A 13,728-nucleotide genomic window follows, 5' to 3' on the forward strand; every position below is an offset into this window, starting at 1 on the left:
ATTTTCACAGATCTACACAGTTCACTTGAAAAAAACCCTCCGAGCCATTTACATCATTTATGTGAGGCTCACAGCTAGCGGGATGGAAAAGCTTTCAATACTGCTCATTTTCATAAAACCCGACAGAGCCGGGGAGACAGAAAAGCACAGACAAAACTCACTAGTTCAGGGGCACTCCGCAGAAACTTGAAAAAAAATAAATAAAAAGGGGGACTTTTCGGCTTCACTTTACAGAGCCAGGTTAGGTTTCCGCTTAGGGAAAAGGGGGGGAAAGAAAAAAAAAAAAACAGAGAAGGGGAAAATATCTGCAAACGTTGCTGAGGTTCAAAGGGTGATGGAGAGTCCCCTTTCCACCCCATCCATGTCCTCTCCGCTGGGGAAAAAAAAAAAAAAAAAGGAGGGGGAGAAAAAAAGAAAAAGAGTAACTTGAGCAGCTCAGTGAAAGGTCCCAAATAACCAAGGGTAAAAAAATAAAAACCCCAAGCTCCTCGGTGTGAGCATCAGGCTTCCCAAGGGAACGGGTGGGACGGGGCGACCGCTGCCCCCTCCCGGCCGCCCCCTCGAGCATCCCGGGCCGGGCCGGGGCAGAAAACCCCTGGCCGGGAGGTGGAAAGGTGGAAAGGCTGTGCTGCTGGGTGCCTAATTTCTCCTGGCCGTGTGAGGGTGATGATTACTAATATTACTGTAGGATTTTTTTTTCCCCTTTTTTTCTTTTTTTCCCTTTTTTTTTTTTTTTTTTTTTTTTTGAAATCGTGCACATGATCTGGCGAAGGGAGTTACTGGGCTGCAGCCTAATGACCATGAACAGAGCGAGACAGGCTCCATAATGAAAGCCAGGACTGTAGGCTAAAGAAATGAATCCTCATTAAGAGGAGGGAGAGCGGCTCGCAGGGGCGAGGGGCTGTCCCCCGGTCCCCAGCCTTTGTTCCCCAGGAACCGGCCCGGCTGGGGAGCGCTGGAGGATCTGCTGCGAGGGCGGGGGGGGTGAAAGAAAGGAAAGGCAACACTGAAAAAAATCCCTAGGAATCCTGCCTTCACCATATAAAAGGTGACCCGAGGGGGAAAACCAGCCCAGCTCCTGCAGCTCTGCGCCCTCTCCAGCTCCGGACTGGGGAAGTGGCACGGCCCGGGGGGGGTCCTGGCCGGCGGGGGGCTTCGCTGTGTGTCACCAGCACCCAAACAGCATCCCCCGGGGTGTCCCCGCTGTGTTTCTGTAGTTTTATTTTCCCCAAATACCAAGGGTACTGTCCGTGACATTGACAGCCAGCACCAACAACCTTAATTTAAGGCACGACTCCGACCCCCGCTGCAGGTAGCGTGCGGGGTTATCCCCGCAGAGAGAGACCCACTGGAGGCTGAGGGATAAAATTGCACATTAAAAATAAAGATTAAGCGAAAGCCCTGCACGGTGCGTCCTTTGGCCTGCGGACCGCGGAGCATCCCAGCCCTGGGAGCGGCAGAGCTGTGCCCCCCCCAGCCCGGCAGCGCAGTCCCCTGCGGTCCTTTCTGCAGAAGGAGTTTTCTAACGCCGCCGAGGTGCGAATACACCTTTTTTTTTAAGCCTTTGATTGGCGTTAAGCATTGCATTAAAAAAATAAAAAATAAAAAAATCCCACCCCTGGGAAGGAGAAGCCCCACTTTAGAGGTCTCGGCGGGCTCGCTGTGGCAGTTCACCAAATGATGCTCACCGGGTCTGCAGCGCTGGCTGAGAGCCCTTGGGGCGGCTCCCCGGGAAATCAGGCGGCGTTTTTGTGCCTCGGCACCGGAGGGATGCTCCGGGTCGGGCAGGATCCGGGGAGCATCCCTGGTGGCTTTGCCCCCCGGCCCGGAGGAGCAGGGATGCTCGGCCGGAGCCCTTGGTCCCTGCGGGACCGGCTGGGGGTCTCTCGGGCTCCCGCTGGGCTGATGTGGGGGGAAACGCCCGGGTTTCGTTGGTTTTCGTGTGCTCGCCTTTCTTATTTTTTAGTGTTAAGAGTGCCAGGATTGTTGAGAAAGCGGTTACCAGTCTTTCCGTTTCTCCCTAAAAAGGGCTGTGTTTAAAGCCGCAATTTGCTCAATGTTAGAGAGTTTGCAGGCTGGGTCCTCGCTTAAAGTTCCGAAAACCTTCGGAAACCCTGGAGAATCCCTTAAAATGCTGCCGGACAGACAGGGGTGGTCCCTCGCTTTTCACTCTCACCACGTATTGATCAAGAGTTTGTCCTGCGGATTACTTGGGTTCCCCACAATACGAAGCATCAGACCACAGGCAGTGTATTTCGCGTTAGAAATAAACACTGCAAACTCAAAAACCGGAATTATTTGGAGCCTGGAGAGTGAAGACCCTCCTTGCACAGGGCCCTGGCCAAGGCCAGGGCTGCAGGCAGGATGGATCTCCCACATCCGAGCTCTCTCTTCAGTTTTCTTGAGGTTATGGGCCTGGCTTAGGGTCCCCGATGCACCCGGATTTGTTTGCCCCCCTGCCTCTACCCACAGATAAATTCCCACAGCACCGAATCTCCTATTTATCTGGGGTGTATTCACTTAAAACCCTCATTCTGCTTAAAATTCCTGGTTTCCGTCAGGTTTTTATCTGAAAATTCGAAGAAAAGGAAACAAAATTTAAAATGTTCAATTAAACATGGAAGTTTCTGCTCATACACATTTCCTCCCCAAAACATTCCCTCTTTTACACCTTTTTTCCCATAGGAACAGCTCCTTTGCGAAAAGAAGGTGCTCGTGCGGAAAAATATTTCGTGTCTTAGAAATGGAAAGAAAATCCCTCAAATACCGCATGTTCTCCCAGGACGGGGACGGGGGCTGTCACCAAACCACCTATTTAACGGAACACAGCAGTGGGGACAATTCAGGTGTTTGGGGAAGCGTGAGGGACCAGGATGAGAGACCCTGGGACAGTTTGGTGCCCACATGTGTGTCTACACGTCTTCTGGAGTTGTGCACATGGGGCAAAGCTGGCTCAGGGCTGATCTGGGACCCCAGAGGATGCTCGCTGCGGATGGAGGCTGCTCGAGGGGGAGCTGGGGTCCCCCGTTTTTTGGCAAGGGAGCATCTCGGCAGCTTTGGGGGCTCTGTCAGCAGCAGCACGCCCCGGGCAGTCCAGCTCCGGCTCCAGCTCTGGCACCCCGGGCTCGGAAATAGGGTCAGGAGCACCTGCCTGGGTTGCTTCCCCCTCGGCATTTCCAAAATCCTGCCGGCACCCCGTGGGAGCGCAGATACCCACCAGTCTCCTTCTGCGGGAGGAAAACCATGGGAGACCTAAGAAGCAAAAGAAAACGTCGCTCCCCTACTTTCCTCTTGGGGGATCTGGCCCTATAGAGATGTCCCCAGACTCGTTCATGGGGACGCGGGGACAGGGTGTCCTGTCCTCCCTGCGGGGAAGGACCGGGGGTCCTTAGCCCTTTGCATCAGCTGGAGGAGGCTGAGGGGAGCTGGCCGAAATGCAAGGGGCATGTGAAGCCCTAAAAACAAGAGCCGGGGCCACAGAGAGGCAGTGTTAGGGCTCTCCGCGACGGGAGTCACAAGCCCTGGTGGTCTGCCAGGCGGGAGGGAGCTGGTTTGGGAGCCCTTTCAGAGCCCCGCATTGACCATATCTCTTTTCAGAGGAATGCGAGCCATTCAGCATTGATTGGAGATGATACTATGAAAGAGTCCTTCCTGCTTGCCGGTCGATAATGAAAGTAGTTGTTTATGACTTTGGGTTTCTTTAGATGAATGCTGTTGGGAAGCAAGGCAAAACAAACAAGGAGGAAACAGCGGGACACAAAGCCCTCGTTTCTGCAGCCTTCAGAAACCGTTTTTGGGTGGATGCACAGTGACAGCCTCGGGTCGGGCGTCCTTGTAATAAATAAATGGGTTAAAGCAGCTCAGGAGCCCCGGAGAACCCCAGTGGGGACCAGCTCTTGACAGTCCTTAGAGGGAATTAACCGGGAAGTCCCCGCTGGCTTTATCCAAAGCCTGGTGAAATGACTGGCACCCTTCCGGGTGAGCTCGGGTGGGACCTGTGGGAACCTCAGCCTCTCTTGGTATCGTTGCTTAAAGCACTGGGACATGGAGAGGTGTTAAGGAACACCATCGCAGTGTTAAACTCCTCTTCCTAGACGTTTAGGGAAGGGTCTTTAAGAGACTTGCTTAAGGTAGATTGAAGCTTTGAAGAGATTTCTCGATGGCTTTATTTAACGATTTGTGAAGGGGGGGCTGCAAAACAGTGATTTCGGAGGCCCTAAGGGCATCCAGGAATTAAAGAGTCCCTGGGAGCCAGGCAGGGAGGCTGCTCTCCCCTCCAGGACACCGGGGAGATGCGGAGGGGAGCGCAGCGCAGAGGCTGCTTCCACAGGGACACGCTGCTTTTCACGTGTCTCCCTCTTTTCATTCCCCTCCGGCTCTGACCGGCAGCCAGGTAGGTCAGCTATTTCTCTTTGAAGCTGCATTTTTGTTGCTTCAATTCACTCTTCTGAAAGCAGCATCGCATCTGACCGACACCCGTGCTGCGGGTGGCAGAAACAGTTTTCTGTTTGTCTCTTCTGTCCTGTTTCTATTTTCTCTGACCTTTCTTCTTTCATCCTCATTGCTGATGTCTTTTTTTTTTTTTTTTTTTTTCCATCCCTCCACACTATACCCTCCTCACCTTTCCCATCTAGCTTATTTTCTTGCGTTTATTGGTAGCTTTAAATCCACCCTCTGCCTTAGTGACAGGGAATAAAACCCAACCCCATAGCTACTACAGTTGGTCGGAGGCAAGTATCAGCTTCTAGCCTCTTCCGAGCTTGGGCTGTGCATTTTAGCCGTGTAATGCTGTACATCAATAAATAAAGGCAAACAATTTTGTTAGCGCAACTTCTAGGCGAGCAGCGAGACCGTCAGCAAGGGCAGGAGCTGGTGGCGTGAATCGGAGCTGACGGGGCTGGTGGCGTCCCCCAGCAGCTTCCCCTTCCAGCCCTGCTCCAGGATGTGAAGAATGACACTTTAATGCGTTTTCAATCCCTCGGAGGGCTGGGCTGCATCTCTGTAGATGTGAAGAAGGCTTTATGTGATCTCTGCTCAGCTTGCTCCGGGGTTAGCTTGGTGCAAAGCGGAGCGCCCTGCTCTCATCTAGCATGAGGGCACCTAGGAAAAATCGTAACATGAAATCATCCCCAAGCACAGGATAGATAAATGTATAAAACACCAACACGAGCAGATACTAGGCATTGGCTCAGATCCTCCAGTTGCCCAACCTGGTGTGAAGTCACTGACTTTTCCAGAGTTGCTACAGATTGCACCAGGGAAAGAGGTAACAGAACCAGGCGGTCTGCAGGAAGGGCCTGAACTATAAACAAAGAAAAAAAAAAAAAAAAAAAGTAAACTTGTGTTTTCAACGTTTTCAGGGCCGGGGGCTCCTCCAACACACCTGCTCCCCCACCCGTGGGGCCAGAATCATGCGTGGCACCAAAAAAAACCTTTATTTGTTTGCAAGGAAAACGCCCGGGGCCTTGCAGCCGCCTCGCCCGGCCCGCCTGCTCGCTCTGCCCGGCAGGTGGAGCATCCTCATCGCTTTTCACCCGCTCGTGGCTCCCCGAAGAGGAGGGGAAGGCTGCTCCTTCCCTCTCGGCTCGCCGTTCACGGGTTATTTTTTGGGGGACACCCGCACCGAGGCGAGGAGGGCCGCGCAGCGGCGGCGCTGAGGGGAGGAGGCGGCGGGGACAGGCGGGCGCTGCCCCGCCATTTTGCAGCCTCTCTGGGAGGCAAAGGGGAGAAGTAGGCTCGTAGTCGACCCCAGAACGGGCCCTTTGCCGGGTGCAGGGCTTCTCCCGGGGTAGGTTGGCTCAGGGTCGGCCTCTTTTTCCCTTCGAGGCCGCGGAGGCGAAGCTGAGGGAGCGAGGCGGTGGTGGTGCCCCGCGCTCCCTCCACCTGATGGCCGGGGCTCAGGCCCTGGATAGCTGTCTTGGCGCCCCTCGTCCTTCCCCTAATGTCAGTGTCTCTAACCACTTTAGGGCCACCACGTCCTGGTCACCTTCCAGGTGCCCGTGTCCCCCTAAAAGCCGGAGCGGCCGCTGACCGACCCGACCCCGTCACCCCGCTCCCGTCGGGGGCACCCGCTGCTGCGCGGCCATTTTGTGGAGCTCAGCCGCGGGCCGTCAGGTGCCCCGCAAGGCGGGTTTTCCCCTACAATTTAGTCAAAAATCGGCTTAATTTTTTTTTTTTTTTTTTTTTATTTAGAGGAATTCAGAGAATCGTCTACGGCAATAGATTCTAAGTTGTATGTGCCCGATTAGGTAAAATGCGTCAGTCGAGGTGTTTAACTCCGGGAGGACTCGACAGACGCGCCCGCAATGAAGGCATGGCACACGAGGCACGGTGGCAAGGCGTTTAAAGTGTTAAAAACAGCGAATTCAGAAATGAAGAGCCATACAATTATGCCAACTCAGATGTAGTAACTAGCGCTGTGGAATTGTCATCAGTCAGGAAAGGTCTCCGGTGTTGTTGTAAGCAGTGAAAACTGCAGCAGTTGTCACCTTGAATGCGGTGTTCAAGTCTCATTACCGGGTTCCTCAAACGATGTAGCAGAAGAGGGGCAGAGGAGGGTAACAGCACGATGAGAGCCACAGGCTTTTTGCAGACATAAAATTTAGCCCAGAAATGTGAACTCAACTAAATTTCAAGAAGCAATCACTCACGTAAGAGCGTTAAGGGATAATGAACAACATAGGAGAGGTACGCCTCGATCTCAAAAGCCTTGGTGGAGTTAAAATGATTTATATAAAGTTAACAAAAATAGTGGTTTTGCACAGCAATGTGTAGAATTGAGCGTCATAACGGAATTCGAAGGAGTAAGGGTCGTATAAATAACACATACATCACAGCTTATTCTGGGAAGATAATACTTGTAAAGGATGCCTTCATGGTTCAATCTGAGCGCTGGGCATTTGATTTTAAGGAAGGATTTTTTCTCTTAGCTTATGGGTATTTTTCACCTTTTAATGAAGAACCAAGTAATGTTGTCAGGTGGGATATGAAACTACATCTGTAAGTCTGCTAAGAGGTACTGCATTAGTGTTAGTATGGTGATAATAGGTAGATACTCCGGCAGATAATCAGGCAATTTGTTTGTGATTTCTGCAGTCAATGCAATCTCGTAATGCATGAAACTTCATTGCCACAGTTGAATTTCATATAATTACATTTATTAATGTGGTACAAAAATGCAAGATGTACAGTAACATTTTTCTCCTGGCAGCGTTCTGAATATCACTGGCAGCATTAAGTGGAGACATCCATTAGAAATGAAGTATTACTGTTTGAAGCTGTTGAATATATGTATTAAATATTCCTCACACTTTAGCATTAAGATCGAGAAAAATGACAAATACATTGTTACCAAAGCTATCGATTTAATCACGACGTCTGATAAAAGTTTTGATTTTTAATTGCTTTGGGAAAAGTAAGTATCCCAACCTTTCCTAAAAACGCCTGATTTTCTGCTGTAGCAGAAGTTGATGGAGCAATTATTCTGCTCTTTAGTACCTCTTTCAGACTTAATAATAGCCTCATATGAGAACATCTTAATTTGTCATCCAATATTGGCTAATGGTTTGATGCAGCTTTTCTCCAGTAGGACCAAGGATCCTTTAGGACAGTCATATCGTGGAAGTTATCAGTTGTCCAAAATCAGTTGTCCAGCGTCTTTTGTTGCAGGCTGGTGCTTACTGCTGCTTTTAAGATCTACAGTAATCCTGTAGATTACCAAAGTAGTTGAATCTCTTAGCCCTTTCTACCAGGGACATGTGTCCTCTGAACGTATAACACAGGACAGCATTTGTCATTTGTAGTTACAATACTTCATTTAAATAAAGTCCAGAATATAAATGTTTTACATAAACATGCTTTCAGAAGCACTATCATTTTCTGCAATTTTACCCTTTAAAGAAACTGTATTGTGAAACCAGAGGGGAGGGAATAAACACCCCTCTCTCGTTAGTTCTGTTTCTCTCTTTTTCAAAAGCATTCAAAGACTAAGATGTATCATAACTATTTTAAAGGAGTAAATGGTATGTTTCATCTTAATAATTAGCAGTTGCATAATCTGCTCTATGGGTGGACCTCATGTTGTGATTTATATAGCAATGAGTAGAACTTCTTAGCTCCTATGTGCTTAAAGTCTTTTTTTTTTTTTTTTTTTTTTTGTACGTCTGCATAACTCCTGTGTATGCCCCATTTTCTTGCAGATTTTATAGGAACTGTCAGGGAAACAACTAACAAACATTGTTAAACTGTTTCTAGAGAAGGAATAAACAAGCCATTAACGTTTTCCACATGGTGCTTGCTGTTTGACTCCCAATTTACTTACAATACAGATTTCCTGAAATTCATATACTTCCCAAGGATATTTAACTAGCAGTGTCTACTTAAATACATTTAGGGTCAGATACACATCAGTCAACAGTTTACTGTGATAGTTTCATTTTGCATGCTGCAAACTTAACAGATCTTTAATATATGCTCCCAACTGTTTTTTACATCCTAAGAAATGACTTCTTTTTCCACATCTTGAAAAAGCAAAAATATTTTGCATTGACCTGTGGTTTGAAGTACTTCTGGACTTTTTTTCTTAGTTTTGTTTGCTATCTGAAGTGTTTCCAGGCACCAGGAACTAGGGTACCAATCTTTTAAATGTGTTTGGTAAAGCTGTTATCTCTTTCTCAGAGTTTTTATTACTGCCTGTTCTAATCCAGTCTCTTGGATTAGGTGTTCTGATCCTCACTTAACTATTAGCCAAATTCATTTCTGTCAAACATCCAGCACTTTAAATGCTTCCCCCCTTTCCTGCCTCCCATGATTTAACAGTCTCAGTGCTACAGTATGTAGTCTTAATGCCACTTTAGTTAAATTCTGCAGTTGTTTTCTATTCTTCTTTATCCTGGATAAATCCTCATCACCAATTATCCTGGATATCATCCTCATCACCAATTGATTGTGGTTTTACTTTTTACACACAACCCAAGGAAGTATTCCCCCCATAAAGAAGCCATTGTGGGACAGTCATGTTTCAAATAACTTGGCGTAATGTTAAGTGTGTCAGAGCTAACTACCTGGGTTCAGTATGTTCTGATGGTGATTGCATCCTTTTTGCAAGATGATGTGACTACATTTAAAAAAAAAAAAAAAAAAAAAAAAAAAAAAACTAAACTTCTGCACATAGCAGCACTACACAAACAGAAGAATGAATTTGTAATAATCCACTTTCCATTGCATGTGAATTGTGACTTTAATCACACTTATATACACATCTTCTGATTTAAACGTTCTTCACAATTACTCCAGGAGGAGCGTACAGAATGGATAAGAAGCTTTTCCATTACCAGCATTGCGGTCGATAGGCTTAGTAAACCAGCTGGAGTAGAGGCTACACATTTTGTACACAAGCATCTTTTCTTGCATTCTCCACGCCTCCTAAGAACATTAAGCCTCTCAAGGTTAGAGCTGCTCCAGGAACCTTTACCCAAATTATACACTTCCTTTTTCCTCACTATGGCTTAGACTTTCAGTAAACCCATTACCACAATCAGTGAGAAATTTGGTTCCACTAAAATAGATTAGATAATTAATTCATTTGAGGTTAAAACTGTTTTACTCCTTTTATCTTAAAACGTGTGGTATTGTCTTACAATTTTGACTTGTTTATTGTATCAATAAAGCTTTGGATTGCTTGTGTAAGTCCGTGAATTGCATTTCTCTTTTGTAGTTTACGTGATGAGTGACAGGCTCTTAAGCAACTTGGATAAACTTCTGCTCGAGTTCGGTAGGTCATTATATTATGTATTTTTTAACCGAAAATTACTACTGCCGTTCATATAGCGACGTTTTCAGCTTTTTACAGTTACATTAAATTCAAACAAGCAAATCTGTAGTATTAAGGTTTGGGTGATTGCCTACATAATGTTTTGTTCACTGTGAGGTTATGAAGCAGGGCGCTATCAATTACTTAATGGCAAAACTGCTTGTCTGAAGGGGTAATTTTAGATATCTTGTTAAAATCTTTGTTTATTGGTGTGTGCAGGTAATATTGCACAACATTTATTTCACAGTTTATTGTAGGTAAATGTGAACAAGCATTTATTTTTCTTTTCAGTTTTCCAGCTAAAGCAAACTTCTTATGCAAAGGAACATGTTAATCAACAGATAAATTGTGAGTAGTGATAAGTTATCATTTTAATAACCATTTTATTTGTATCACTGAGTACACTGCTTTTGTTTCATTAGTCCTGGTACATGTTCTGAGTTGCAGGGGCGGAAGCAAGCTTAATAATGAAAGCTGTCCAGTGTCCTGCTCTCACCCTACCTCATCTTTTGCCATCAATACTTGGTGATTCTCCCTAGCAGACTCTGCTTTTGCTTTTGACTCTTAGCTAATGCTGTTCAGCTGTCTCATGGACAGCCAGTTTCATGCTGCACCATTTCCTGCTCTTACTCTGTGGCTCCTCACAGTAACTGGCAGTTCTTTGATTCAGCTGTGCTTGCTCGATACATCTGCCACTTGCCTGCCTTTCTTTCTTCATGGTTTTTGTTCTTCCCAGATTTGGACCTCTGCCTCACTGCTTCTTCTCCCTTTCTGTCTTCCTATAATAATGAAAGTTCTCTCAGTTGCTGTGACCTACTCAAGCCTGGTTCTTCTTTTCTGCAGTCAAGCAGCTGGAAATTTTATTCGGACTCCAAAACAGTAATCCCAATGGGAAAGTCTTGCTCCACATGCAATTCTTTTTACCTAGGACTAAAAAACAGCATATTAGATCTTAGATCTTGACTGATTTGTTTTACCACATTGCTGTGTGCATCACTCAGTTACGGGAATGGCTGTAGAGGAACTATTCTTTAGATGACCTGAGGACATCAGTGCTCATCACTGGTACCCCATAAGTAGAAACTGAAGTTCATACCCTTAAAGAAGAAGAATAAGAGAGCATTTGGGTCTGATTGGTGTTCCTGTATTTCTAATAATCTTGATTGATATGTCAAAGCAAGTACTTATATATTTAGAGGTTTATCAATATTAAACTGAAGTATTTTAAACTTTAAAACATCTATAACATTACATCTGTTACATCTAGAATTCTGTATTAACTCTTTGGTCATGTGATTTAAACTTAGAGCTGTTTCTTGTCTTAAAGTTTATGTAAGATTTTGTAAATTAGGATGGTTCTAGGGAAAATCCAAAGCCCATGTAGTAACATACTATAGCTGCTTTGTTCTGTTCAGAAATATCTATACAGGCATGAACTCACAAGTAACACATGAACTTCTAAATGTTTGGGTTAAATTGTTCAAAAACTTACCCAGAAATAGCTCCACTGATTTAATTTAGTCTCTGTGTAAGTATTACTTGGCAGAAGAACAGTTGTGTCATTCAGCCTCTGACTTTTGGTGTAGGAGTCATCAGACTTTTTGGCTGGAGTCCCTCTATAATCAGTGGAGAGAAAGATTCACTTCTAGGGTGTGATTTGTCTCATCCTAAAGTGAGAGTTTAAAGTAGGTTAGATAAAGTATGGTTTAAAAAAATCTCTGTCATTCCATAGTGAGTGTGGCTGGTGCCACGTGTGTCTAGTTGTGATGTAGATGTCTGTATTGTAAACTTGGGTGGGATGGATCTCATTCACTTATTTCAGAAATGCTTATTTATAGAAAATTCTAAATGAAATGTTAAGTGTGTAGCTTTGATTATATAATAGACTTTTAAAAATATAATTGTGTTATATCTTGGTAAATCTCAAAACGTCATCTGCAGGCTATTTTCAAATACACCTTTTTTTCTGCAGAAATTAAGCGTATGTTGCTTGTCCAATAGTTTTGCTTCATGCTAAGTTAAGGCAATCCAAGTTATTAAGATATTAAAATATGTTGGGATTCTTTTCCTCTTCACTGACTGATGTTCATCTCTGATGGGTGTTCTTTACTGGTTTCAACCCAGGTGGCGTAGTGACTATGTAGCAAGTACTGCAAAACCAGGCCCAAACTTCAGGATGACTTGAAGCTCTAGAACAGTAATTGATGAGGAGGGCAGGATGGCTGTGATTGAGTGACTTCTGCTTAGGGACACTGCCTTTGTCTTACAGTGCATCAGGGCAGCCATGATGGCAAGGGAGAGTTGGCACAAGCAGTTCTGAAACCCTGTAGGAAAGAATAAATAAACAGCACAGAGTAAAAACGTACACCTAGTTGTGCTCATTGCATTGCATGCTCCTCATTAACTTTTATCTGCTACTCAATACATCAATTTATCTTATATTACAGGTTTCCAATCTGAGCAAATTCCTTTTTTATTTGGATTTATCTGTTTCTGATCTCGGCAGTCATTTGTGTATATGCTTTTAGTACGCTGTTAATGATGTTTTTATTTTTCCCTTCTTGAAGTCAGCTTTCCCATTCTAAACATTTGTATTTCTGGACTTCTGTAAAAGAAAACATGTCTAAAAGAGACCTTTATCTCAAGCAACTTTTGTACTCCGATCAGTCTCCCCAGATGCCAGCATTAGCAAAGGCAAAGTGGCTTACACTCCAGTTTTCCTGTATACTACCTCTAGTGTCTGCAGACACATGTACTTCTGTGGCCTCCAGAGAAAACAAGGGTCAGCTTTAACTATTAATAAGAGCGCTTTACTTTCTACCACTATTAATTACTTCAGTTCTATGCAGATGGGGATGCAAAAACGGCATCAGTGTTTCCTTCCAAAGCCAATCTCATAATATTAAATGAAAATTAAGGTACCACACAGCTCAAGCCTTTTCACTCACTTTGTTGGTGCTTTGTTTAATTGCAGGCTGTCCGCTCATCTGCACTATTGAGTCCAAGTATTTTGGAAGAAATTTTGATTCCTCCTGAATGTAGATTTTTTATTTCATGGATGTATTGAAAGAAAAAAACAAAACAAAACAAAAACAAACAAACAAACAATCAAAACAAACAAACAAAAAAACCACAAAGAACCCATATTAATTTTTTTTTTTATATTTCAGTGTATTCTGTAAAAATCACAGAAAAAAGGAATGAAATTGCTAGGTTGAAGGAAAATATAAATACCAGCAACGAGGCAATTGCTGATTTACGCAAGCAAAATGAGAATAGTAAGGACAGCTGTAACGCGTAAGTACACTATAAGCTGAACTTGTAGTCATAGGTGGCATTAAGAAAGTCACAGAGCAAGTAGTATAAGAATATGTGTGTTCAGACAGGAGTGATATAAAAGAAAACTTTAGTATTTTCCAATTATTTATTAGGCTGTGAATCAGGCACAAGAATTGCAGTATTATCCATCCCCTGAACAAATAAATCAGAGAAAAACAGGCTACGTTTAAGTTTGCCTGTTTTAGTGCTTTATTAGAATAAAAATGTTCAAAGGTCACAGGTACCATCTTTGCAGCATGCTAATAAACTCAGGTAGTAAGGTTGAACATGAACATTAGAACCATGATTTTTCTAATTTTTTATACATTGGAGTTCTGACAAATGTAGACATCTGACAATACAGAAAATTTGGCACAGATGATGTAATCCTGTCTTTTCATCCCAGTATTCATCTTTCTAAAGTCTGTCTAGCTCTTGGCAGCTGAAGTGGTGATTTGTTAGCATATCCTTTTTGTTTTCTTGCAAAACTGTATCTAGAGATAAGTGCTTGAAAATAAATGTTTATAGCAGATTTGAAAAAAATTTGCAGGATATGAATGGAGAATATGTGTGTTTCTAAGAATAAGAAAGAAGTGAAG

The 13,728-nt window shown here is 44.5% G+C and overlaps 1 protein-coding gene and 1 long non-coding RNA gene across 6 annotated transcripts in view; one reads left to right on the top strand and one right to left on the bottom strand.

Moving 5' to 3' along the window:
* Positions 1–4,572: 4,572 nt before the first annotated feature.
* LOC311438191 lies at positions 4,573–6,098 on the bottom strand. Its single transcript, XR_014693976.1, has 3 exons — positions 5,959–6,098; positions 5,211–5,302; positions 4,573–5,100 (listed from the first exon to the last, which is right to left on the bottom strand). It is a non-coding gene; the product is annotated as an uncharacterized lncRNA (long non-coding RNA).
* LOC311438190 (protein SIX6OS1) overlaps positions 5,537–13,728 on the top strand; it is a 30,347-nt gene continuing 22,155 nt past the window's right edge. For 2 of the 5 annotated variants that reach the window (XM_084522300.1, XM_084522303.1), the window contains exons 1-4: positions 5,537–5,788; positions 9,716–9,772; positions 10,103–10,159; positions 12,982–13,108. In XM_084522300.1, the coding sequence (XP_084378426.1) occupies positions 9,724–9,772; positions 10,103–10,159; positions 12,982–13,108 (233 nt within the window). In that variant the 5' untranslated portion in view covers positions 5,537–5,788; positions 9,716–9,723. Of the gene's footprint in view, positions 5,789–6,038; positions 6,688–6,872; positions 6,979–9,715; positions 9,773–10,102; positions 10,160–12,981; positions 13,109–13,728 lie in introns of those variants that run through there. The other 3 variants (XM_084522299.1, XM_084522302.1, XM_084522301.1) reach the window with 2 other exon arrangements.

The sequence above is a fragment of the Aythya ferina genome (assembly GCF_964211825.1).
Source record: "Aythya ferina genome assembly, chromosome: 5".
Classification (NCBI taxonomy): domain Eukaryota; kingdom Metazoa; phylum Chordata; class Aves; order Anseriformes; family Anatidae; genus Aythya; species Aythya ferina.